Below are 27,304 nucleotides of genomic sequence, written 5' to 3'. Positions count from 1 at the left end.
TGGCCTTAAGACAAAGGTGACTGCACTGATTTCCACTATCTGCACTGTGGAGGTTCGAGCAGAGGATGCCGAAAGCTGATCAAATAGCAAGATTCTTTGATTCGAGGGATTCCCGGAAGTTGTCAAAATTCCCTACCCAGAAACCTTCCTTAGAGAACTGTCTCGGATCCTGCGTCCTTGAGGGAGTCCTATCCTTGTGATTCATTATTGAGCGAGCACACCGGGCTTTGAGAAAATGCCTTCCATGGGGAGCATCCCGTGTTCTATGATAGGTAAAATTCTAAACTACATTGACCGCAGAATGCACCCAATGGAATGTCTTGTTCCAGTCAGCCCACAATATATTCCCCAACTACACAAGACAGTCCAGAAACAACACAAACCGCTCAAAACAAAAATGAAGGAAATGTCCCTGCAATATATAGTGCACTTCCAAGCAAAATTGAAAGTGATCCACAAATCTAGCTCTTACTACTTTGAAACCCAAGAGGGTGCCTGGAAAGCAGCTGCAGAAAAGCAATAAATCAGTTGCCACAATCCCCTAGATCTGGTCAATGGGTAGGACCCTCTGCAGCTGTCAGTGGCACCAAACTGCCCAAGGCCCAAATTCTGAAGGGGATGTCGTCTATGTAAATATTTTCCTGAATCCTTTGACAATGAGCACAGAAGCTCCCAAACCAGAGAACCACTCCATCATGGCATCCCGGCATCCTACATGGCTCAAGAAACTCTACCTTGGGCTGACTTGAGTTGGGACGAATTTCCACGGTGATTGATGCAACGGCAAAGGCAAATCCAAATGCGGGCACCTATCCAGCTGCCGATGTGTACGGCATAGACATCCAGTTGACTTAAACACATGATCCTACACGGGATCAGGTCCACCTCAAATTCTCCAAAATGTTTTATGTTTTGTTGTTTGGGAGTTTCAGGGCGACAGATGCTCCTGGGGTGGAAGTGGGGGTGGTGGTTGTTACTATTGGGGGAATCGCTCTGTTTCAAGTTCTTACTTCTAGTTTGTTACACCAAGGCACCTTTGTGAGCATCCAAAACCGTACATCACATGCCTTCACACCAATCCACAGGATGCTTGCCACACCTACCCATAGACTTCATTGCTGCCTTGCATCTAATTTCATGGAATGTTAATGGCCTCATGGACCACATTAAACACATATTGGTCCTTCTATTTGTCAACCGGCACCAGCCGAGCATAGCCCTACTTCAAGAAACCCACTTATTGGGCTCTAATTGCCCCTTCCTGTGTTGGTTCAGTTACAACTGTGTCCTTCATGCAAGTTTTAGTCTGGGCTCTAGAGCGGTAGCCATATTACTCCACAAGCACTTCCCACTGGTGGCCATGTGGTCATTCATAGGTTTCTGCATCGGAGTGGTAGAGACACTAGAAGGGAAACCATAGAGCATCCTTAGCTTTTTAATACCACCCCAGCTTCAGCGGCAGTCCCTCAATAATCTTACAAAGTGATCGCCAAACTGCCACCTGGGACAGCAGTCCATGGCAGTGACTTTCACACTACCCTTAACCGAGACAAAGTTTTGTCAGGCCCACCACCAGACACCAACTGGATAAATCCAGGGTGCTCATCTCCTTGATAGACTCCCTGGAATTGAGACATTTGGCAGACCTGGCACCTGAGAGGGCATACATACACACATCTTTATCTTGCATCAGTCTCATACTTCTCCCTTCCATTGACATGACTCACATGACCGCGGCAATAATTGTCCCCCAAGGGATCTCTGATCATTCACGAGTTACACTCCATGTGGGGATCCCTATATACCATAAACGGCCACTCTGGTGTCTCAATGCCTAGTTCGTTATAGATAATTGGTTACTCCTACTTTGAGATAAGCGTTTAGTCGGTCACCGAGGCAGGGACCCTCTGGGCAACAAGTAAAGCCACGATCAAAGGGTTGGCCAAACACACTGAAAGGGAAAAATTCTGCCGTTTAACAGACCTTGAGAATCCTGCTGGATACCAAAGCAGTCCCTGAAGTGTCTGACTTCCGCCGCCGCCAATTCAAACTCAATAGAGTTGCACTGTAGCAACTTAAGTTTAATGAGGCTCGTGAATGCTGGAGAGAATCCACCCGGCACATATACGACCAAGGGGATAAAAACACTCCTCTACTGGATAGTGACCAGAGATTCTGGCTCCAAATTGAACCCCTTCATTACAAACCCATCAAGACACCCACTACACACAACAGTCGAGCTAGCAGGAGCCTTTGTGGACTGCTATGAACGGTTATATTACCACCAGCCAAGGTCCACTCGATCAAGTAAGCCCCTCTTCGACAGCCTACTACTTCCACATCTCAAGACTCCTGGTTCTGACGAGTTTCCTCTTGAGTACTACTTTAAATTCAGAGACATTTGTGCCCCACACTTGCTTCGGTTCTATACCAAAACGGAGGGAAAGGGCTCCTTCCCATCCGACCTAGATTTCGCTTCTATAGTGGTACTTCCGAGAGCTGGACACCCAGCAAACTATTGTGCCTCATACAACCCCATTTCCCTGAAACACCGACATAAACTCTTTTGCCAAAGCATTAGCAAATAGGCTTCAGCGAGTCCTCTGTCCCTTAATGCATCTGGACCAATGTGGCTTTATGCCCAACCACAGTATCCGCCACTGCATTAGGCACATCCACTACAGTGTATGCCACTACAGGTTATGCCCCTCTATTCTATGCTACTCCACTCTACGCAAGTCCACCCTACAATACCATGCTGTACCCTACTCCACTCGATACCACTCTACTGCACGTCACTCCAGTCTAAACCTCTATACTATACGCTATTCCACTCTATGCACGCCATGCCATCCTACTGTATGCTACTCCACTGTATGCACTCCAGTATATACTATTACACTGTACGCCACTGCACTGTACCACACTCCAGACTACACCACTCCACTGTACGCCACTCCACTCTATGCTTTTTCAATCTATGCTACTCCACTCTAACCCACTCTAGTGTATGCTATTCTACTGTATGCCACTCGACTCTACACCACTCCACTCTATGCTATTTCACTGTACGCCACTACATTCTACCTCACTCCACTATATGCTGCTCTATTCTATAACACAAGTTTGCCACTCTACTGTATGCTGTTCTACTCTATGCCCCTTCATTGTACACTATTCCACTGTATGGCACTCCACTGTACATCACTACACTCAACACTATTCCACTGTATGCCACTAGGATTTTCTTCACTTACCACCATCTCATGTGAAAGGAACATCCACCAATTTGTGGTGAAAATGGTGTGTTTTTATTGAAGCATTCTCAGCTTCTAGAGTGAGCTCCATCATTGGAATAAATTGACTGATTTAACTCTGCTGTCTAAATCTCCAGTGAAAATAAGCCTATGAGGAATGATTTGGCGTTGGGAGATAACAGAAAATACTTTGATTAATGGAGTACGTGGCAAAATAACAGTTCACAGGCGAAATTTCCATCTTAAGTGTTTATAGAAAATCCACCATACGGTAAGTGTGGATTATCCAGCATTACATTTTCCTTCTCTCATTGATTGTGTTAATTGAGAATTGTTGTTGGTTTGGCTTCTGATTTAGCTGTTCATTCACAAACATGAATTCTCATCCTGAAAAAATCAGGAGAGTGGCGTCCAATTCTCGACCTTCGCGCCCTCAACCAATTTCTAAAGAAAATGTCTTTCCGGATGTTGACGCTCCAAGAAATTCTGCAGTTGCTTTCGATGGGAGATTACATGGCCACCCTCGACCTGCAGGACGCCTATTTTCATGTACCAATCCTACCAAGGCACAGAAAATATCTACGGTTCAGAGTGGCTGGCAGGGATTTCCAATTCAGAGTCCTCCCATTTGGACTCCGTTCTGCACCCAGAGTCTTCACAAAGGTCATAGCGCCAGTGACTGCGCATCTCCGTCTGCAGGGAGTTCAGATATTCCCGTACCTGGACGACTGCCTTATCAAGGCGAGTTCCGCCAAGGTAGCATCCGAGCATGTTCAGAAATGCCTCTTACTCTTCCAATCCCTGGGTCTGTCAACAAATCTGGAGAAATCACATCTAATTCCTTCGCAAAGAAGAACGTTTCTAGGAGCGACGTTGAACACGGATCTGGCCAAAGCCTTCGTATCAAAAGAAAGGCAAACCAAGATATGCAATCTTGCGCGCTCTCTAAGTTCAAAAGAGTGCGTTTCAGTCCGTGTATACAAATCCTTCCTAGGGATGATTTCGTCTTGCATTCATCTCATTCCCAACTGTCGGTACAGAATGAGACCGTTGCAGGAGGAACTCAATCTGCAATGGCTTCAGATCACAGGGTCATTCTGGGATCTCATTCACATCACCCCACGAATGCGAGAGGCCTTTCAATGGTGGAGTCAGATGGACCACTTGAAAGAGGGTTGCCCATTTCTGGTTGAAATGCCGGATTTCACAGTCACCACAGACGCATCCCTCGAGGGTTGGGGAGCGCACCTTCAAGGAATGAGTCAACGGCAGGTGGACTCTAGAACAAAGAAAGTGGCATATCAACCTGCTAGAACTGCGAGCCATATTCCTGGCTCTAAAATCCTTCCAGACCATCATCCGAGGAGCATGAATACTTGTAAGAACAGACAACACAACAAGTATGCATTACTTGAACAAACAAGGCGGGACGAGGTCAGCCCTCCTATCCCAGCAAGCACAAGAGATTTGGGATTGGGCGATCCGCCACAAGATCAACCTCAAAGCCATTCACGTCCCGGGAATCACAAATGTTCTGGCGGATTCCCTCAGCAGGACCACAACGTCGAATCACGAATGGGAGTTACACCAACCATTCCTAGACGAAGTGTTTCACGAATGGGGCATCCCGATATAGACCTCTTTGCGACCAGCCAGAACCGCAAATGCCCATTCTTCGCAAGTTTGGCTCCCCACAAGGACTCGCTGGGGAATGCCTTTTCGATGAATTGGTCGCAAATATATGCTTACGCCTTTCCACCGATCCCGTTGGTTCCACGAGTTCTGCGCAAGATCAAACAGCCTTGCCGCATGATCTTAATTGCTCCCAGGTGGCCCCGCCAGTACTGGTTTACAGAGCTTCTCCTCCTCTCAGAGGCCGAGCCCATACAATTTCGACCAATTCCACGTCTTCTGACCCTTCAGAACGGTCAAATTTGTCATCCGGACCCAGCATCGCTGAGATTAGCGGCATGGCTCCTCAACAGCTTGAATTTGCACACCTAGATATCCCTCCAGACTGCCAAGAGGTTTTGGCCAATGCTCGAGCACCAGCAACTGTTAAAACCTACAAACTAAAGTGGAAGAGGTTTTGCATGTGGTGTCAATCCGTTAATCTCCATCCAATCCACGCAAAGCCGGAACAACTTCTGCCTTTCTTTCTACAATTGGCGAGGTCTGGTCTTTCCCACTCTACTTTGAAGGTGTTCTTGGCTGCAATTTCAAGATTCCGACAGGATGGTACTAACTCTCTCTATTCCAACAGTCATCCAACAATTTTTTAAGGGGCTATTTAGGATGTTTCCGCCTATTCGGCATCCGCCTCCTTCTTGGCACCTTAATATAGTGCTTTCACAACTAATGAGGCATCCTTTCGAGCCCATCCACAAGGCGGATCTAAAGTTCCTTTCTTGGAAGGTTTCTTTATTATTGGCTCTAACTTCTACAAGAAGGGTTAGTGACCTGCAAGCGTTCACTATTCATCCACCCTTTCTGCAATTCACATCTGATTCTGTGGTGCTGCGCACTAATCCAAAATTTATGCCAAAGGTCCCGACTGATTTCCATCTTAATGAACCCATAGTTTTGAAAACTTTCTTCCCAAATCCGCAAACAGCTGCAGAAAGGGCCTTGCATTCCCTAGACATCAAGAGATGTCTGAAGTTTTACTTACAAAGTACAGCACCACTGCGCAAATCGGACCAGCTCTTGGTAGCTTATGGCAGATCACGTCAAGGCCATTCAGTATCAAAGCCAACCATAGCTCGTTGGATCTCAGCTGCAATTTGTTTATGCCATGATCAAGCTGGAAGACCATTACAAGCGACCCCAAGAGCACACTCTACGAGAGCAATCTCGTCATCTACAGCTCTTTTCGCCGGTGTGCCTCTTCACCAGATCTGTAAAGCGGCAACATGGTCCAGCTGCCATACGTTTACCAGACACTACTGTTTGGAAGCTGCAAGTGATGCGGATGGTTCAGTGGGACAAGCTGTTCTACGTAATCTTTTCAAATAAGGTGAGCCTCTGTTCTCCCTCCTCCGCTATGCTTTTATAAGACGCTTTTTGTGATGTGAAATTGTTTTGCATAAATTGAAACACGTGTATTTCTGTATGGTTATACTGTTTCATAATGTTTATGGTCTATATAAAAAGTGGCGTCTTATGAGCATAAGGTTATGTACTGCTATCTACTCTGATTCAGGGATGTGAATCTATGAAAGACACCCCAAATACTGGAGAAGAACAATAGTTACTTACCTGTAATCTGTGGTTCTCCAGTATTGGTGTCTTTCATAGATTCACATGCAACCCGCCCACCTCTGGTGGGTGCTGTCGCCTGATTGGCTGCAGTTTGGACTGTATATAATGACAGTGATAGTCCTAGCTGTGGAAGTTTTTTCCCTTGTAGCTTAGGCTACTTTACTTCCTGGTTCAGGTTACCAGGGGTTTTTGTTTGGTATATGCATAATTATTGCTTTTTTATGTACCGTGGGACTCCCACCCCGACGGGGAATGATTCAGGCATGTGAATCTATGAAAGACACCAATACTGGAGAACCACAGATTACAGGTAAGTAACTATTCTTCTCACTACACCTGGTCCTGTATTCCCTCTCATTCATTCATACTCTTCATCCTTTTAGCCTTTGACGTTCTCCCGCAGTTTGGACTTAAACGAACAATTTGTTCCCCCCAGGTAAGATCCGTCCTAACATTGCCTGTGCTTTCTCCCTGCAATCGTTCCTCCTTGATTCGCCATATTCTTTCCCTCCATTTCGCAGCGGCTCATACTTCCTCGCCTCCGCCATCTCTTCTACATGTTGCACCTGAGATGTTTATACTACCCTCAAGAGATCTTCCTACACTCCACTTCCACTTTGACCACTCTGTCCTCCCTGATCCCCTGGCCGGGTTGGAATTAACACCGGCCTGGTGGTGAGCCTTCATTTGTATTTCAACTTTCCATCTAGAGTTTGCTGCGCCCCCTCTTGGGCTTCTCAACCCGGTTGCATAGATACTCCGCTCATTTCGTTTTCACTCTTGTTTGTCCCTCCCTTAGAGACCACCTTCTCTTTTCACAACACCACACAGGTATTGAACCCTTCCACCTTCTATGCAGGGACTAACTATAGAGGCTAACATTTCTTTCAGGATCACCTGGCACTCGATCCTCCGGGGCCAGACTTGTTTTCACAGTTCAGCCACCATGCATGATTTATCTTCTCCTCATTCATGTCAACCGATGTCATATGTGCCTTTATTCGACTAGCTAGTGGCTATTTATAATTCCTATGTTACTCAGCATTGGTTCACTATCAAATTACGGATTATCTCGTATCTCAGTGTGTTTGAATGACCTATGAACAGGTTTTTTAATTGAGCACCTGACGCCTACCACTCAACTCATCACCACGTTTGACTACGTTACTGTACTGTGTCGCTTTGCTATTGTACTATGTTTCTCCGCAAGTGAGTCATGATGATCACATCATGATAGCTGCACATGCACTAAAGTCACTTTCCTTCTTATTTTTCATTGTGGTACGCAGGGTTTCCATGTATTAAGGATTATTCCTTTCCACATTCCCCTTGTAGTGTTGTAACTGTTCAGCAACAACCGTCTCTATTATTTCCATTCTCCTCACCCCATGTTTTGTATCCTCCTCAGCCCTGAAGACTCACGGGATAATTCCCTTTTGTGACGAAACACGTGTCGGCTGGTTGTTTTTCTTTTGTTGTTGCATCATTAAATAACTTTGAACAATACACTGGTGTTGACCGCAGCAATTTGAACTATACGAGACATTTATACCATTGTTATATCCTCACTACGTGTGCCCAGGACTGTGTTCTCATCACTATAACAAGACGCTATCTTTGTGGGGACTTGAACACACTATATTAACACAGTATCTTTGTGGGGACTCAAACATCGCTATAATAACAATCTCTGTGGCGACTTGAGCATTCCTGTGATTACAAACCACCTGTGTTTGGACTTGAACATCATTAGCTTCACACCTTCTGTATGGGTTTTTAAGCTTTGTCTTTACACATTATTTCAGTGGAGACTTTAATACAATCCTTATCCCACACTGTCTCTGTGGGGACTTGAACATGACTATATCACAATATCTCCGTGAGACATGAGCATCACTATAATAACACATTATCTTTGTGGGGACTTGAAATTCACTATAATAACACACTATCTTTGTGGGGAATTGAACGTCACTTTAGTAAGACTTGATCTCGTGTGGGGACTTGCGAATTCCTGAAATTACACACAAGCTCTGTTTGGACTTGAACATCATCAGGTTCTCATTCTCTGTATGGGGCTTTAAGCTTTGTCTTTACACACTCATTCTGTGGGGACTTGAATACAATCCTCTTTTTGCACTAACTCCGGGGCCTTGAAAATCCCAATAATCTCACACTATCTCTGTTGGGATTTGGACATGATTACATTCACACACTATCTCTGTGAGAACTCCTATAATCCAATGCTTTTTCTATTGTGACTTAAAAAAAATGATCTTCGTATTCTACTTTTGTGGGAGCTCTCATCGCGGCTGAAGACACGATTTCTATACTGACCCTTGTGCTAGTGTGATCACATACCACCTCTATTGACAGTATCACACACCATCCCAATGCAGTGATGACATACCATCTATGTGGGCATTATCCAACACTACTGCTATGCAGACATTAACATTGCATGAATTTCTAGGGAGGTGTTGTCTAATAGCTATTTTGGCAAAATATTTAAGCAGCTAATCAAGCTCTGGGCTCCACTTGACCATATTCCTTGGTTCCATATGTGAATTTAATCATGTGTTAGTTCCCTTATCTCCTCTGATTTTAAGCACTAATAAATAGGTTAAATACAGTTTTAAGTGCCATTCTGTACTCATGATATATTTTGTGACACATTAACATAATCTGCCTTTTGTGTATACCTCTAGTATATATGCAGTATTTCATATATTATTAGATTATAATGTTTGTGTATATTGTTAATAAAATAAACATTTAGCCATGAGCATTTGTGAGAAAGTGCCCTCTTTCTTGCACGGTATGCCCCCACTTTTTGCTGAATTGCTGATGTTCTTTGACTAAGTGTGCCCTGGGCTCCTGCTAATCAGGTAACCAGGGCCTATGTTCCTTCCCTAAAACTACATTGAAGCATTTCAGCCCCTGGTAAATGGTACCAAAGGTACCCAGGGCACTGTGACCAGCGAAGGCCTCTCAGGGCTGCAGCACTTATTGTGCCACCCTTAGAGGCCCTCTACGCTGACACTCACACACTGCCTATGCAGACTGCGTGTCTTGGTGCAGAACCATGCCCACAAACCACTGCCCTTGCATACATCAGTCACCCCTCTCGCTGGGTGCCCTATGCCAGTGGTGAGGGTGCAGGTGAATGAGCCCTGAACCCCTGCAGTGCCCAAGTCCATTCCTGGGCACTGTAAGTGCACTACTGCCATTAAGAGTATATGTGCTGGGAGTTCGTCATTACGAACTCCACAACACCATAATGGCTACACTTGAAGACTGGGAAGTTTGGTATCAAACGTCTCAGCACATTGAACCCACACTGATGCTAGTGTGGGATTTAATGTAAAATGCACAATAGAGGGCATCTTAGAGATGCCCCCTGAAATTCGACCAACTTCTAGTGACCTGACTGAGTGGCTGCCTAAGCTGCCACCACCAGACATGTTTCTGGACACCTGGGTCGAGAGCTGCTGCTCGCGGGGGCCTGAAACAATGCACATCCTGGGACGATGTGTCAAGCCTCTTCCCCCAGGATGGGCAGGATTTACGAAGGAGAAGCTTTGCCTTCTTTGTGAGCCTCTCCAGACCATTTGCTGCTTTCAGCAACCGGTCCCCACTGGTTCTACCCCCCACTTTGGGTGGAAGAACCGGTGGGTAAAACAAGTGAGGAAGAGAGGTGTGCCCACCTCTGCCAACTCCACCCCTCAGGTGGGGGAGGTGAGGGGACGCACAACCTAGAGTCCCCGCCATCTTGAGGATGGGGGGGACCCAACGAACCAGGGACATGCTCCTGCCCCCCTTCCACTGGAATGTGGCAGACTAGGGGGTATACCCACCCCTTTACCTACCTGTAACTCCCGTAAATTTAGTGTTTAGGGGGCACCCTGAACCTTGCTTCCTCAGATCAACCCTGACAAGAAGGACCGAGCAGCCGTGCAGCCAGCTAACAAGAGGACGACGCCCACTGCCTTGGCCCCAGCCCTACCGGCCTGTCTCCCTCTGCGAGATCCCGGTGTGTCCTGCAGCTAGCAACCTCGAAAACCCCGGAGGACCTGCCTGCCTTCACTTCCAAGACTGCTTCTCCCGTGAACACCGGATTTGTTCAAACTGCAGCTTCTGGCTCCGGCCGGATACCGCAAATCCAGCCCACTCTGCACCCTCCGAACCCGGCCCAAGGTCGAGTGGAAAAACACAACGAGGAGGTCCTCCCGGCGATCCTGACCTGAGAACCAGCGACCCCTGACCTGTCTCAAGCCTCCAGCCGATACATGCAGCCTAAATTCAGAAGGCCTCTGTGACCGCGACCCGGAGCTGGTAACAAGATCCGACCCCAAAGGCACCCCTGCACCCGACGCCCAACGGCCTTGTGTGCCCAAACCGACGGTGCCTAACCAACCCTTAGTTTCCCAACTTACCTCTCGAAGTGGTGGTCGCAAACAGAAGTCCTTCGCCTCCCTCCCTGCAGTGCTTTTGCAAACCGGAGGATCTCGATTGAAAACAACAAGGCACCCGACCTCAAAACCGCATCCTGCACCCGGCCGCCCTAGTGACGCTGTCGGTGCTAATTTGGTTCCCTATTTGCCCTGACCTAAACCTTAGGAGCTTTGCTCCCACAGCCGTGTGGCCTGCTTGCCAGCAGCCACCAACCGGGGGCCCCTTATCCTCCATAGGATAACATTGGGCCTCAACACTCTGCACCAGGCCACCCTAGTGCCAGCTGAGGGTGAAACAAAAGTGCATCACTGACCCTGGGGGACCCCTGAGTCTAACCCCAGAATCTTAACTCCCACAGACGATTACTTACCTGAGAACCGTTAACCTGTTTTCCCTTCATAGGATAACATTGACACTTTTGCTCCAAAAAGTTTCTAATTGTGGAGTTTTGAAATCTAAAAATATTCTTTAAAAATCGCACAAATAACCAAAATGCGTTTACTTACCTGTTTGCAGGAAATATCCCAGTGCTGAATCTAGGTATTGTTAAAATTTTCAGTGGTATTTGCGCTTGGTGCACAAATCCGGCAGAAAATAAAAAAAAATGAAGCGTGGGAGACCACCTCTCAGCAATCCCACTGTGTGGGGCTTACTGGAGGGAACAGGTAGGCTAGTTGGCACCCATGGACTCCCAGCAACGTAGGGGACTTCAATCACCATCCAAGAGCGTGCCTAGGAGCGCATTTGGAGAGTGGTGGGCAAAGGGGGCGTGGCCTATCAGAATTTAGCAATCCTGCTGTGTGGGACTTAATGGAGGTAATAGGAGGGATAGTTGGCCCAGTCTTTGGGGGCCAATAACCACTCCTTTTGCCTCCAATAAGACTCACACAGTGGGACTGCTAAGACGTCTTAGGAGCCCATGCCTCCCCTTACTCCACCACTCTGCAAACGCACCTCCTGACACACTACTGGTTGGGGGATAGAGTCCACTCTACTCCTGAGGGACTTTAAGGGCCAAGAAGCCCTCCTGTTACCTCCTGTAAGTCCTACTCAGCAGAATTACTGGGTGCTGGTTGGAGGCCTAGCCCCCTTTCTTTGCCACTCTGCACACACAACTAGTATTTAAGCAACCCTTTGCAATGCAATAAGTCTCGCATTTGCGAGAGTTAGAGCTATTGGCATTAATGTAAAGTTTTTTACTAATGCTTTACCCTTGTTCCTCTGCCAAAGTCTGATGTCTTTGTGACACAGCTGCCGAGAACTAGGCTGAGGGTTAATTTTAAAATAACCTACATGGACCTAATAGAGACTGTAACGTGAGGTCTCACACCCACACCATATAATCCACTTTCCTACAAGAAGGTCTTTTGATTTATTTAATATTCTAATTCTGTGACAAAGTCAACAAATATTCTCCACCAGTCTAGAATTCCTCAAAGCCTGGTCCTGACCTAAACACAATGAAATCTACTGATTTCCTACAGTTTACCACTAGAGACTATCCAGAGGGTCCTGATCACTATTGGAACTGTGTACTTGTTTGAGAACGTTGTAATCAAATTGCTTTAAATAGTTGTTGCTCAGGGCTGTGCCTCCCCTCTAATCTTGTAGCTGCTGTTACTGCAGTGACAGAGCTCTTTTTCACACCAGTGCCCATGTTTAAAGCAAGGATTTGTCTTTCTAATTCATCGATCAGACAGGTCTACTTTACATTGTGGTTCTTAGCAGACTTGGTTTTAACTTTTTATGTCACTTGTTTTAAAAAATAGCATTATTTTACAATTGTGACTTATTTTGTTGCATGTTGCTTTAGGGTAACTGACTGAAAAGTATTACTATTTTTTCCAGGTAATCCAGAAGGGAGTTATTGGAAGCAACCAGTATGTGGATGCAGAAGCAACAAATTATGAGGGTAATTAGAGATTAGCTCTATTCTAAGTTGTGTGTCTCCATCCTATGTCCGATCAGTTGCAAACTCTCTCCTGAACTAGTCCAGAACTAAGAAAGGGAACAATCATTTAAAGTACGAATTAAGAGCAATGCAAATCTAATATGTAGTATTAGGCCTTTCCAGGCAGACGCCTACGTGGGCTGCATTACAGTTTGCTGATTGGTGATTAGAAACTAATCTTCATCGCATAAATAGAGCCAGTGTGTCCACTTGTATAGTTACATCTTCAATTATTAGCACTATTAGCTTAATACATGTTCTTTAAAGCCCTTCCTGGTCGAGGTTTTGAGTGAAATAATGGCTTTTGTCATGCACCTACTGGGAAGACATGTAGTAATTTCTCAGTGGACAGGACTACATCCATGGGCTGACTGTCATTTTCATTGGATTTATATAGGTCTTACTACCCCATGCGAGGTGGCGAAATGCTTACGACGAGTAGCCATCTACTCCGAAACCCAAGATTAGTGGTTAGGACAGTGGTTATTGTTGGTTATTATGATTAGTAATGTGCACTCAAGAGAAATGGCATACATTAACTCCAGTTACTTTGTTATGTATTAATACCAGCTAAGTGTGTTTATTAGTGGGGGTATGTGGTTTCAGGTGAATGGTCGGTGGGATAGAACGGCTGGCAGAAATTAGTTAATATTAGATTACAGGGGTAGGGATTTGAAGAGAAGATATCATCTATGAAATGAGGTCTCAGCCTATTGCAGAATTACAATAAAAAGGATTGAGGCTGACAGGCAAGAGACTGACAGGAGATTGTTTAATGAAACGACTTTTCTCAGAAATAGAAAGTATACGGACGATGGAAGCCAAGAAGAGAGGAAAGTCAAAGAAAGAAGAGGAATCAAACAAGAGTAAATAAATGCCATGTTCGAGGCATATGAGCTGCAGATTATACACTGTGCATAGATCACCATCTGGTGTTGGGCCCGGATGTTTGCAGTTTGTTTTTCCTCTTGGGGAGTCTTTGGAAGTCACAAGTTCGGTGACTCCTCCCTTGGTTCGTATTGCGCATGGGCTTCGGCTCCATCCTCAGATTGTTTTTTTCCGCCATCGGGCTCGGATGTAATACTTCGCGCTCCGGTTCCGAACTTTCCAGTTCAACGATCGACGCAAAAATCCTCGCTCATCGAGCTCCTTCAGATAATAAATCATCTTACTCACCTTCTCTTCGGCACTTCTTCGATTCCGGTCGTCGACGGCTACCTTCGGGCCTATTCCGGCTGATGGAAAGAACTCCCTTCAAGAAGTGCCCTCGATGTGGGTTCAAATTCCCCCACACCGATCTTCATGAGGTGTGCAACCTCTGCCTCTCCCCTGAACACGAGGCCCGAGACTGTCGCGCCTGCAAGTCTTTTCACTCTAAAAAGACTATTCGAGATCGACGGGCTAGACGCAACATGGCGCACTCCTCGACCTCCGCTCCAGTCGACATCTTCGGGGACGACGTCGAAGCTCCGGGACAGCAGAACATCGAAGAAGAGGACGACAACCTTGTCAGTGCTTCCGAGGCCGACGACTCAGATGTGGAGGACATCACCCCGGCGCAGAGGGTCGTGAGTACAATACCCCCTCCCACGCCGATACCCAAAAAGGCATTGGTCACACCTTCGCCTTCGGGCCTAGGCAAGACCAAGGATACTGCTTCTCACACCCCACCTTCGGGCCCGGTAAAGAAGCCTATTAAGCCTTCCGGCAGCTCGGGCTCGAGCCAGCCTACCATCGGTACCGAAAAACACCCTTCGGCACCGAAGAAAAGATCGGCCTCCATCTCCACACCGAACCCAGTACCAAAGCCTTCGGTGTCGAAACCTGCCCTGCCGGTGCCGACCAAACATCACAAGGCCCTCGGCACCAACACTCCCGTGCCGAAGCCTTCTTCGGCGCCGACCAAAAAATCGGAGGTCCCAAAAAAGCACGGCTTAGACAAGCCTAAAAAGCAGTCGGCCCCAAAAACTTCGGCGCCGACCGAACAACCAGTGTCGCAAGAACTTTTCACACCGGATCCTCTCCAAAATACACTCACCAAGGATCCAAAAACTGGACATTTGACATTGTCTACAAAAAAGAGACACTTGGACAAACCAGCTCCACCTCCAGAGAGGAAAGACACTGCTACCTCCCCTTTCAGAGTGCCTTCCCCTCCTCCACCTCCTCCACCCTCCCCACCTCTACCCTCTCCACCCCCGCCTCATCGTTCCCCAACCTTGTCTCCTGTCCCAGACGACTTAGGAGACCCATATTATGATCCAGCAGATGTACCACAGGATCCCACCCCTGCTGGATCTCCAGACCCATGGGACGACTATAATAATCCGGACATCCCAGATGTCCCACAGGATGACCTCTACCCATCTAGGCCATCCCCACCTGAAGATTCCTTAGGTTTTCACTACCTATTACAAAGGCCGGCACACTACCACGGGGTGGAGTTACATACTGACCCAGTGGAGGAAGATTTTCTCCTAGACACCTTTGACAATGCACATAGGTCTACTGCCATCCTACCCATGTTAAAGGGAGTGATTAAACATGCACCGGAGGTCTTTAAAGACCCAGTCAGGGCCAGGGTCCTAAACCCCCGTATAGAGAAAATACAAAGCCGCCCCCACAGACCCTTCATACATTAAAGGCCCTGCACCATTGGATTCCCTAGTGGTATCTACGGCTAGGAAGTGCTCATTCTCAGGCGTCCGGCGAAGCACCACCACCTGACAGAGTCCAAGCTCCTAGACGCGTCAGGGAAGCGCACTGCGTCACAAGCCGCCAACATATGGCGTATCGCCAACACGCAAGCGCTATTGGCCAGATACGACAGGGCGCATTATGATGAGTTAGAGGCCATCATGCACCATCTCCCTGAAAAATACAAAAACAGGGCTAATGAATTGATCCAAGAGGGGAAAATAATAGCTAATACCTCTATTCGCTGTGCCCTAGATGCAGCAGATACAGCCTCCAGGGCCATAAACACCAGTGTCCTTCTCCGTCGCCATGCCTGTCTCAGAGTTTCAGGTTTTAAACCTGAGGTACAAGCCTCTATATTCAACCACCCATTCGACCAAGATCATCTATTTGGCCCAAAAGTTGACAAAGCCCTCAAAGATGAAAAAAGATACTGACACGGCAACATCCATGGGAGCCCTACAGTCACACACTCCTAGGCGCTCCTTTCGCCACTCTTCCTTTCGAGGCACGGGCAGAGGCTACTCCTCCGATAGTGCATCCACGTCCTACAAATCTCCTTCTCAATCTACCTTCACAAAGGGTTATCAAACAGGCGGATACAGAGGCAATAATAATAAGGGCAGAGGCAAAACAAATACCGCCCGCTCTGCCGCACCTACTACCCAATGACTTTCCCCCGCTCCCTCCAGACCATTCCACTCCGGTCGGGGGCAGAATACAACATTTCCTTCACGTCTGGGAGACAATCACCTCAGACAGATGGGTGACTCAAATGATTCAGTCAGGGTATTGCCTAGAATTAACATCTACCCCCCCAAACATTCCACCCAGGCACCGCCCTATGTCTCAAGAACCTACTACGCTACTAAAACAAGAGGTGATCTCCCTCCTGCAAAAAGGAGCCATAGAGCAGGTCCCCATAAATCAACAAAATTTAGGGGTCTACTCCCTGTACTTTCTGATTCCAAAGACAGACGAGACTCTACGACCTATCCTAGATCTCAGACCTCTAAACACTTTCATACATTCAGACCATTTTCACATGGTAACCCTTCAACAGGTTCTTCCACTCCTCTCCCAGAACGATTTCCTCACCACTCTGGACTTGAAAGACAAATACTTTCACATCCCAGTACATCAGTCTCACAGAAAGCACCTCAGATTTGTGGTGGACGGGCAACACTACCAGTTCAAGGTGCTCCCGTTCGGGGTAACAACAGCACCAAGGGTATTCACCAAGTGCCTAGCAGTAGTGGCTGCACACCTCAGAAGACGGCGCATTCACGCCTTCCCGTATCTGGACGACTGGCTAATAAAAGCCACGTCCTACGAACAATGTGTGCAACAGACCGCCGCTACAGTTCAACTACTTCACCAGCTAGGTTTCACGGTGAACCATCAAAAATCCCACCTGGTACCATCACACACAAAACAATACCTCGGTGCCACCATAGACACCTCAAAAGCCATAGCCTATCCCAATCCTGCCAGGATTGCAAAAATACAGGCTCTGCGTCAAAAATTCATATCTCAACACTCTCTCCCAGCAAGAGTGTTTATGCAACTGATAGGGATGATGGCCTCTTGCATCTTCATAGTGCCCCATGCAAGACTCCAGATGCGTCCACTCCAAGAGTGCTTAGCGCGCCAATGGAACCAGGCCCAGGGGCAACTGACAGATCTGGTGTTGGTAGACGGTCGCACCCATCTTTCTCTGCAGTGGTGGAACACCACAAACCTTTCCAGAGGTCGACCGTTCCTGGACCCGGTCCCACAAATAATCCTGACAACAGACGCATCGCTCTCCGGCTGGGGAGCTCATCTGTTACATCTCATAGCACAGGGCACATGGACGCCGCAACAGAAGTTACTCCACATCAACCATCTGGAGTTACTGGCAATCTTCCTCGCCCTAAAATCCTTCCAGACGTAGATTTCAGGCAAGGCAGTCCTCATTCGCACAGACAACATGACTGCCATGTACTACATTCAAAAACAGGGGGGCGCACACACTCCACAGCTCTCTCGATTAGCACAGAGCATATGGAGATGGGCAATTCCACAAAAGATCTTTCTCTCCTGAACACCGTGGCAGATCTGCTCAGCAGACAGACGCAGCAGATCCACGAGTGGGAACTTCACCCACAGGTTCTTCACCCGTTCTTTCAGATGTGGGGGCATCCACACATAGACCTATTCGCCACCCACGATAACAAAAAATGCCCAAGCTTCGCCGCCAGATATTCACACCCATTGTCCAAAGGCAATGCGATATGGATGAACTCGTCAAACAAATTTGCATACGCTTTTCCACCTCTCCCAACAATTCCATTAGTGGTACGAAAGCTACAACAGCATTCCCTAACACTGATCCTAGTAGCTCCAACATGGGCCAGACAACCGTGGTACACCACACTGCTGGAACTCTCGGTAGTACCACACCAAAAGCTACACCTCTCACCATGCCTCCTAACCCAGAACCATGGAGAGATCAGGCACCCGGACCCAGCTCAGCTGAACCTTGCGATCTGGCTGCTGAGGTCCTAGAATTCGGATACCTTAACCTTCCCCCTGATTGCATGAATATTATCAGGGAAGCTAGACGCCCTACTACTAGGGCATGCTATGCTTCAAAGTGGAAAAGATTTGTTGTTTACTGCCACAACAACACAATCAATCCTTTAAATGTATCCATACAGCACATTATATGTTACTTACTCCATCTACAAAGGTGTAACCTAGCATATACTTCCATTCGGTTACACCTCGCTGCAATTGCTGCTTATTTACAGAACAGGCAGCACCTATCACTTTTCAGAGTGCCTGCCATCAAGGCCTTTATGGAAGGCCTCAAAAGAGTAATCCCACCCAGAGTACCACCCTCACCTGTCTGGAACTTGAATATAGTTCTCAAAAGGTTAATGGGACCCCCTTTCGAACCATTACATAAATGTGAGCTCCAATTTCTCACATGGAAAACAGCTTTCCTAGTGGCCATCACTTCCCTCAGAAGGGTTAGTGAAATACAAGCACTCACTATACAGGAACCTTTTCTCCAAATGCATCAGAACAAGGTTGTACTCCGCACCAACCCAAAATTTCTACCCAAAGTCATTTCTCCATTCCATCTAAACCAGTCGGTAGAATTACCAGTCTTTTTCTCACAACCTCAAACCTTTGCGGAAAGGGCTTTACACACACTGGATGTTAAAAGGGCTTTACTTCACTACATCCAAAGGACACAACCTTTCAGGAAAACCAAACCGCTATTTGTCTCCTTCTCTCCACCACATAAAGGCAACCCTATTTCTAAATCAGGGATAGCTAGGTGGATTGTAAAATGCATACAGATTTGCTACCACAAAGCAAAACGAACGCTATCTGTTCCCCCTAAAGCCCACTCTACAAGGAAGATAGGGGCTTCTATGGCTTTTCTAGGAAACATACCACTAGATGACATCTGCAAAGCAGCAACATGGTTAACACCGCACACTTTCACAAAACATTACTGTGTAGATGTGCAAACCAAGCAACAAGCTAGTGTGGGCCAGGCTGTACTAAAAACACTGTTCCAAACAACTGCAACGGATGCCGGTGGTCGCCGCTAGGGTTGGGTACTGCTATATAGTCTATGCACAGTGTATAACCTGCAGCTCATATGCCTCGAACGGAATATGCTACTTACCAGTATGCATCTGTTCTTGGCATGTAGAGCTGCAGATCTATACACGCCCACCCGCCTCCCCGGCTACCTGTATCCGTTCCAGTTTATCTTATTAAGATACAACACACATGGGTTTCTTTAATGTTACTACTACGCTCCATCTTTCCCTGCTGGTGAAAAACAATCTGAGGATGGAGCCGAAGCCCATGCGCAATACGAACCAAGGGAGGAGTCACCGAACTCGTGACTTCCAAAGACTTCCCAAGAGGAAAAACAAACTGCAAACATCCGGGCCCAACACCAGATGGCGATCTATGCACAGTGTATAGATCTGCAGCTCTACATGCCAAGAACCGATGCATACTGGTAAGTAAATGTAAATGTAAATGTGCAGGAATTTATATAGCGCAAATCACCAAGCGGTCTCTAAGCGCTTGCTTAGGGAACCCGTCCTGGTATTCCCCTGTGAGATAACCCGGCAGGTCATCCGCAAGGTGAAAGCCAGGCATCCCACCACGAGGGGCCCATGTGGAGATTAAGCAAGCTATTGCCCAGAGTCGCAGAGTGTGAACCCATGAATCGAGTATGCACTGGAGCGAGAATTATCGAGTCCATGGACATTTATGGACTCAAGACCCAGCCGAGCCGGGAATTGAACCCTGGTCCCAGGCTGACCTCTGCTTCCAGGTCTGCCTCCTCTAACCAGTGAGCCACACTTCTCCACCAAGTAGCATATTCCTTTTCACGCAGTGTTTAGGAGTATAGTGGGAGATTGTAAATTAGATAGTACAATAATCTTCTAGATTCTTTGATTATTTCATTGTGTCTTTATTTCGATTAAAATAATCATAAAAGACAGTACATACAATCTCAAGTAAAAAATACTTAGAAGAAAAACACAGTACTGTATATAACAATCAGATCTGTGAAACTGGTAATAATAATTAGTGCAAAATATTGATCATATAATGGCTGTCGCCAGAGACCACATTAAAAACCATAACATTACAATGATGCTATATAAAGCCAAATAATAGTCACTATTATAGATTAAGTAACAATATCTCACTGAAGTGACACAGCAGCTATATAGTTATGACTAGGCTTGGGTTGCTCTTAGTTTTTTACAGCGATTAATCCAGGCCCAACTCAAAAATTTGGCCATAGCTACAACTATAGGGGCCTCGGTGGATGACCGCAGAATCCTTAACGCCTCCATGGCAGATATAGTGCCCAGGTTCATGCAGATGGGTTTCAGCCATTTGCTCCTGGAAAGCTTGTAAGCTGGGCACGCCACCAAAAAGTGGGATATAGATTCTGTCGGAGCTGGACAAGCAGGACAATGCTCTGACCCATGCAAGTGCCATTTGCATGTAAAGGCGTTAATTGTGAGCTAGCCAACCCTGAACTGGTGATATAATTTCCTATGAACTGGTCTAACGATGGTATCCCAATATGTTTCGAGCACGAAGTACTGTTTTTGCATCAGGAAGTCCCTGGATAGAGTGGGCTTAGAATTGGAAGAAAAGTAGTTGCTCTTGACCATGTCCCAGTACGCAGCCTTAAACTCCCTTTTAGACGGAAATGGATTTTCTTTGGGGTGCTCCCATAAACCACTCATGCCTATCCCGCACAAGGTGTTTACATTCTGTAGCCATTTGATCTTCCCCGTACAGCCAACACCCCTGAAATCCATAAGGGATTTAGCGTATTGGGAGAGATCAGGGGTGACCCAGAGTCATCTCCAAAACGCTATTGATCTAAATTGGGCTAAATCCTCTATGCGAAGACAAACCAGATCCATAGAAAGTGGCAATAGGGGTGAGGATTGTGGAAGGCTCCTGATGGCTCTAACAAATTTATTCTGAGCTTGCGCCAAGGAGCAGATGTTCTCAAAGCCCCATAACTCCGCTCCATATAAGGCATGTGGTGTAGTAATGAACCACCCTGTCTATGAACAAGGAAAACTATGTGGGCGCCAGGATGCATCCTTGGCTCACCCCCTTAAGGACTGAAAATCTAGCTGTAACCTCACACTTTGTGCTCCACCGCACCTGCGCACAATTTGAAGTGTGCAGTTTAATTATCAAGGCTAGTAGCTCCTGGGGCATCCCAGCTTCCAAAAGTACGCACCACAGTTTGGTATGTGGAACCAGACCAAAAGCCGACTTAAGGTCGATAAAGGCTGCATATAGTGAACCTCCTCCCATGATGACTACTTTCCAGTAGATCATAACAAACCTAAAAACCTGGTCGATGGTGCTAGTAAAAGGACGAAAGCCAGCCTGAAGAGGTGACAATCTCATTCTCCTCAATCCACACTTGGATTCTACTGAGGTCTAATCTGGCAATTATTTTCTGCATTGAGTCAATGAGGCTAATCGGCCTGTAGTTGCCAGGTGACGAGCGATCGCCCTTTTTGTATATTGGAAGTATGATCGCTCCAGACCATGTATCCGGGATAGGTGCACCGCTAGCTATGGCGTTGGCTACAAGAGTAATGTATTTGAACCAGTTCTCTATCATACTGATACAGGTCAGCAGGTATATTATTGTACTAATCCATCTGGCCATTTGATTTGTCTTTGAAAGACTGAATTGTATTTTATTCTTACCAGATGAAACATTGTCTTCTAGGTTTGTTTCAGATTACAAGTGGTTCATCTCAAAGCACACCTTCATTTGTGCACTGGCCCCTCTTTAAATTACATTTTCTCGCCTAGTACAAAACAACCATTACATTTCAGAAACTGCGTCATAGCTGTGCATAAGCTTTCTAGAAAGTCTCCCTAAGGACCGTTTGACCCCCTTTTTTTAGGGGGGGGGGGTGGGCTTTGGGGTATGTGGCAAATGGGGGTCTTCCGAGCTCCCACTGTGGTGGCTGAGGTAGTTTGCCACTGGTGCTCTGGCACTCCAAACCCCAAATTGGGTCTTAGAGTTTGCAGCAAGTGTTGTGAGCTGCAAGTTCCAGTTCCAACTTGAACAGAAAGTGTAGCTAGAAGAAAGCATTACCTGAATAGTACAATGGTAGATACAATATTGGTGGGAGTAGACATTTACACCTTGTCCTTAGATTAGTCAAGAGATTTTTGGTTGGAGGCAGGATGGAGGTCTTCGGAAACGACCATTGTGAGATCCTTGTACATTTTCTTAGGAGGCAGTTGGAGAAACTGAGGGACTCTAGGGAAGACCCTGAGGTAGGAACCCTGGGAGAGATTGAACAGCACTCACCCGCTGTGCGTACAAAACTATGAGGTGAGTTTTTGTCCTCGTGCATTGTAGGCTAAGTGATGAGTCCCAACATATCACAAGACTAATGCAGTTTGTAGTGAATGTTCAGATTGTGCGCCCTAGTTAGGCTGTCAAGTTGCTGAAACTCCTCAGTGAATTATGCACCCGGGGCTTCTGGTGGTATCTGCTGCAGCGATTTCACTGCCTTTTGAGAGAAACCCTAGCTGTGCCTGCTGTTGACAGATGCCTCGGGGAAAAGGCTTACTTTAAATCTTTAGTAAGGTAAACTTCTCTTAAGTATGTGTGAGTAGCTGTGTTTCTGTTGCAGTAACCCCCCCCCCCCCCCCCCCACACTTTTTGCAGATGCACTTTGACTTGCTGGGCCCTGGGTCCCTGCCAAACAGATTCCCAGTGCCTGTGTTCTTTCACCCAGACTAACTCAATTGGCATCTCTGGCCACAGGTCAGCCCCTGGTAAATGGTACCACAGGTTCCCAGGACACTGGGACCAGGGAAGACCTCGAAGGGCTGCAGCACTTAAGTGTGCCACCCTTAGAGGCCCTGTACCTTTACATACACACACTGCTTTTTTGGGGTGCGTGTTTTGGTGCAGAACAAAGTTAAGGGTCGACATGGCACACATCCCTGTGTGCCATGCCTACAACCCACTGCCCTGGCATAGAGCAGTTACCCCTCTAGCTGGGTGCCCTATTCCAGAGGGTACAGGTGCATGAGGCCTGTACGCTTACAGTATCCCAAGTCCATTCTTAGATCTTGGAAGTGCAGTGCTGCCATTAAGAGTATATGGTGCTGGGAGCTTGTCCTTATGAACTCCACAGCACCATAATGGCTACACTGAAAACCAAGAAGTTTGGTAGCAAACTTCTCAGCACATTAAACACACGCTGATGCCAGTGTGAGATTTAATGAAAAATGCACATAGAGGGCATCTTGGAGATGCTCCCTGAAAAACGACCAGCCTCTGGTGGGTTCCCTGACTGGTACACACCACCCTGCCACCACGAGACATGGTTCTGGACCCCTAGGGTGGAAGCCTTCGCTCCCTGAGCCCATAAACAAATCCGTTCCTGGGCAGAGGTGTTCACACCTCCCCCAGGCCAGGAGCAGCCATATGTGGCAGGGGAGCTTCAAAGGCGTGGCAGCTTTTATGTGACCCCCAGCCTCTCTCCTCCTTTTCGGCGGGAAGAAGAGGCAGGAAAAACTAACCAGCCCAGAAAGTGTGCCCACCTCTGCCAACTCCACCCCTCAGGTGGGGGAGGCGAGGTGAAGCTCACTCTTCAATGCCCGCCATCTTGCAGATGGCAGGCACTCCCCAATCAGGATTAGGGATTGTGCTCACTCCCCCCACATGGGGTGAGAACACCAAGGGTGTAGTCACGCTAAGGTCAGTAGTCCATTGACTACTGACCTAGAGAGATCTAAAAACAGTATGTTCGAGGCATATGAGCTGCAGATTACACACTTTTTTGCATAGATCGCTATCTGGTGTTGGGTCCGGATGTTTGCAGTTTGTTTTTCCTCTTGGAAAGTCTTTGGAAGTCACGAGGTCGGTGACTCCTCCCTTGGATCGTATTGCGCATGTGCTTCGGCTCCATCCTCAGATTGTTTTTCTCCGCCATCGGGCTCGGCTGTAATACTTCGCGCTCCGGTTCCGAACATTTCCAGTTCGACGATCGAAGCGGAGTCCTCGCTCATCGCGGTATTGTTCAGATCCAGATCTCCTCAATCACCTTCTTTTCGACACACCTTCGATTCCAGTCGTCGACGGCGGCCTTCGGGCCTATCCAAGCTCCGGTCCAGGCTGATGCAAAGAACTCCATTCAAGAAGTGCCCTCGATGTGGGTCCAAATTCCCCCACACCGATCTTCATGAGGTGTGCAACCTCTGCCTCTCCCCTGAACACGAGGCTTGAGACTGTCCCGCCTGCAAGTCTTTCAGATCGAAAAAGACTATTCGAGATCGAAGGGCCAGACGAAACATGGCGCACTCCTCGACCTCCGTTCCAGTCAACATCTTTGGGGCGACGTTGAAGCTCCGGGACAGCAGCACACCGAAGAGGACCTCGTCAGTGCTTCCGAAGCCGACGACTCGGATGTGGAGGACATCACCCCGGCACAGAGGGTCGTGAGTACTATACCCCCTCCCACACCCGCGCCGACACCCAAAAAGGCTTCGGTCACGCCTTCGCCTCCGGGCCTAGGCAAGACCAAAGACACTGCTTCAAACACCCCACCTTCGGGCCCGGTGAAGAAGCCTAATAAGCCTTCCGGCGGCTCGGGATCGAGCCAGCCTGCCAGCGGTGCCGATAAACACACTTCGGCACCGAAAAAGAGACCGGCCTCTACCTCGACACTGAGCTCCGCACCAAAGTTCTCGGTGTCGAAACCCAGCCTTTCGGTGCCGACCAAACATCATAAGGCCCTCGGCACCGACACTCCCGCGCCGAAGCCTACCTCGGCGCTGACCAAAAAATCGGAGGTTCCAAAAAAGCACTGCACGGACAAACCTAAAAAGCCATGGGCCCCGAAACCTTCGGCGCCGACCGAACAAACATTGTCTCAGGAACTGTTTACACCGGATCCTTTGCAAAAGACACTTACCAAGGATCCAAAAACTGGACATTTGGCACTTTCTACTAAAAAGAGACATTTGGACAAGCCGCCTCCACCTCCGCCTCCAAAGAGGAAAGACTGTGCTACCTCCCCTTTCAGAGTGCCTTCCCCACCTCCTCCACCTGCGCCCCCTCTGCCTTCTCCAGCCCTGCCTCATCGCCCTCCGACCCCGTCTCCAGACCATGATGATTAGGGGGACCCATACTACGATCCAGGGGATGTGCCACAAGACCCCACCCCTACAGGATCCCCAGACCCATGGGTCAATTATAATAATCCAGACATTCCAGATGTCCCACAAGATGACCTTTATTCATCCAGGCCATCTCCACTAGAAGACTCATTAGGTTTTCACCACCTACTTCAGAGGGCGGCACATTATCACGGGGTAGAGCTACACACTGACCCAGTAGAGGAAGATTTCCTCCTCGACACCTTTGATACTGCACATAGGTCTACTTCTATACTACCTATGCTCAAGGGGGTAATAAAACATGCGCCAGAGGTTTTTACAGACCCAGTCAGGGCTAGGGTCCTTAACCCACGCATAGAGAAGAAGTATAAAGCTGCCCCCACAGATTCTGCCTATATCAAAGGGCCAGCGCCACTGGATTCCCTAGTAGTCTCCACTGCACGGAAGAGGTCAAACTCCCAGGCGTCAGGCGAAGCACCACCACCTGACAAGGAGTCAAAGCTACTGGACGGGTCAGGAAAGCGCACTGCGTCATAGGCAGCCAATATATGGCATATCACCAACACTCAAGCACTATTGGCCAGATACAACAGGGCGCATTATGATGAACTAGAAACCATCATGCACCATCTCCCAGAAAAATACAAAAATAGGGCCAATGAGTTAATTCAAGAGGGTAAGACCATAACTAACACCTCTATACGCTGTGCCTTAGACGCAGCAGACACAGCCTCCAGGGCCATTAACACTAGCGTCCTCTTCCATCGCCATGCTTGGCTGAGAGTTTCAGGCTTTAAACCCGAGGTACAAGCCTCCATATTAAATCATCCATTTGATCAAGAACATCTATTCGGCCCAAAGGTAGATGAGGCCCTTGAGAAGATGAAGGACACAGATACGGCGAAATCTATGGGAGCCCTGCAGTCACACCCTCCTAGGCGCACCTTTCGCCGCTCTTCCTTTCGGGGCACGGCCAGAGGCTACTCCTCAGATAGCGCGTCCACGTCCTACAAATCCCCTGCTCAATCCACCTTCACAAGGGGTTATCAAAGAGGCGGCTATAGAGGCAATAACAATAAAGGCAGAGGCAAAACAAATACTGCCTGCTCTGCCACACCGCCTACCCAATGACTTCCCCCTGCTCCCTCCAGACCATCCCACTCCGGTCGGGGGCAGGTTACAAAATTTCCTTCACGTCTGGGAGACCATCACATCAGACAGATGGGTGACCCAAATTATTCGTTCAGGGTACTGCCTAGAATTTACATCTACCCCCCCCCCCCCCCAACATTCCACCCAGGCAACGCCGAATGTCACAAGAACATTCCACGTTACTAAAACAGGAAATAATCTCCCTCCTACAAAAACAGGCGATAGAACAAGTCCCTGCCAATCAGCAAAATTTAGGGGTCTACTCCCTATATTTTCTGATACCAAAAAGAGACGAGACTCTACGACCTATCTTAGATCTCCGGCCTCTAAACACATACATACATTCGGACCATTTTCACATGGTAACACTTCAGCAGGTACTTCCGCTCCTCTCCCAAAACGACTTTCTCACCACACTGGACTTGAAAGACGCATACTTTCACAGTCAGGTACACCAGGCTCACAGAAAGTACCTCAGATTTGTAGTGGACGGGCAACACTACCAGTTCAAGGTGCTCCCATTCGGGGTCACAACAGCACCAAGGGTATTTACCAAGTGCCTAGCGGTAGTGGCGGCACACCTCAGAAGACCGCACATTCACGTCTTCCCATATTTGGACGACTGGCTAATAAAAGGCACGTCCTACAACCAATGTGTACATCACACCGCCACTACCATCCAACTACTTCACCAGCTAGGCTTCACAGTGAACCACCAAAAGTCCCAGCTAATACCATCCCACACAAAGCAATACCTCAGTGCCACCATAGACACCTCAAAAGCCATAGCCTACCCCAATCCTGCCAG

At 47.7% G+C, this 27,304-nt stretch overlaps 1 protein-coding gene across 1 annotated transcript in view; it reads left to right on the top strand.

Moving 5' to 3' along the window:
• NFKBIZ (NFKB inhibitor zeta) overlaps positions 1–27,304 on the top strand; it is a 448,599-nt gene that overhangs the window by 202,632 nt on the left and 218,663 nt on the right. The window contains exon 8 of the mRNA XM_085622425.1: positions 12,822–12,885. Within this exon, the coding sequence (XP_085478551.1) occupies positions 12,822–12,885 (64 nt within the window). The remainder of the gene's footprint in view (positions 1–12,821; positions 12,886–27,304) is intronic.

The sequence above is a fragment of the Triturus cristatus genome, chromosome 8, assembly GCF_964204655.1.
Source record: "Triturus cristatus chromosome 8, aTriCri1.1, whole genome shotgun sequence".
In the NCBI taxonomy this organism is placed as follows: Eukaryota; Metazoa; Chordata; class Amphibia; order Caudata; family Salamandridae; genus Triturus; species Triturus cristatus.
Note: the sequence above shows the minus strand (reverse complement) of the source record. Positions and strands in the feature narration are given on the sequence as shown.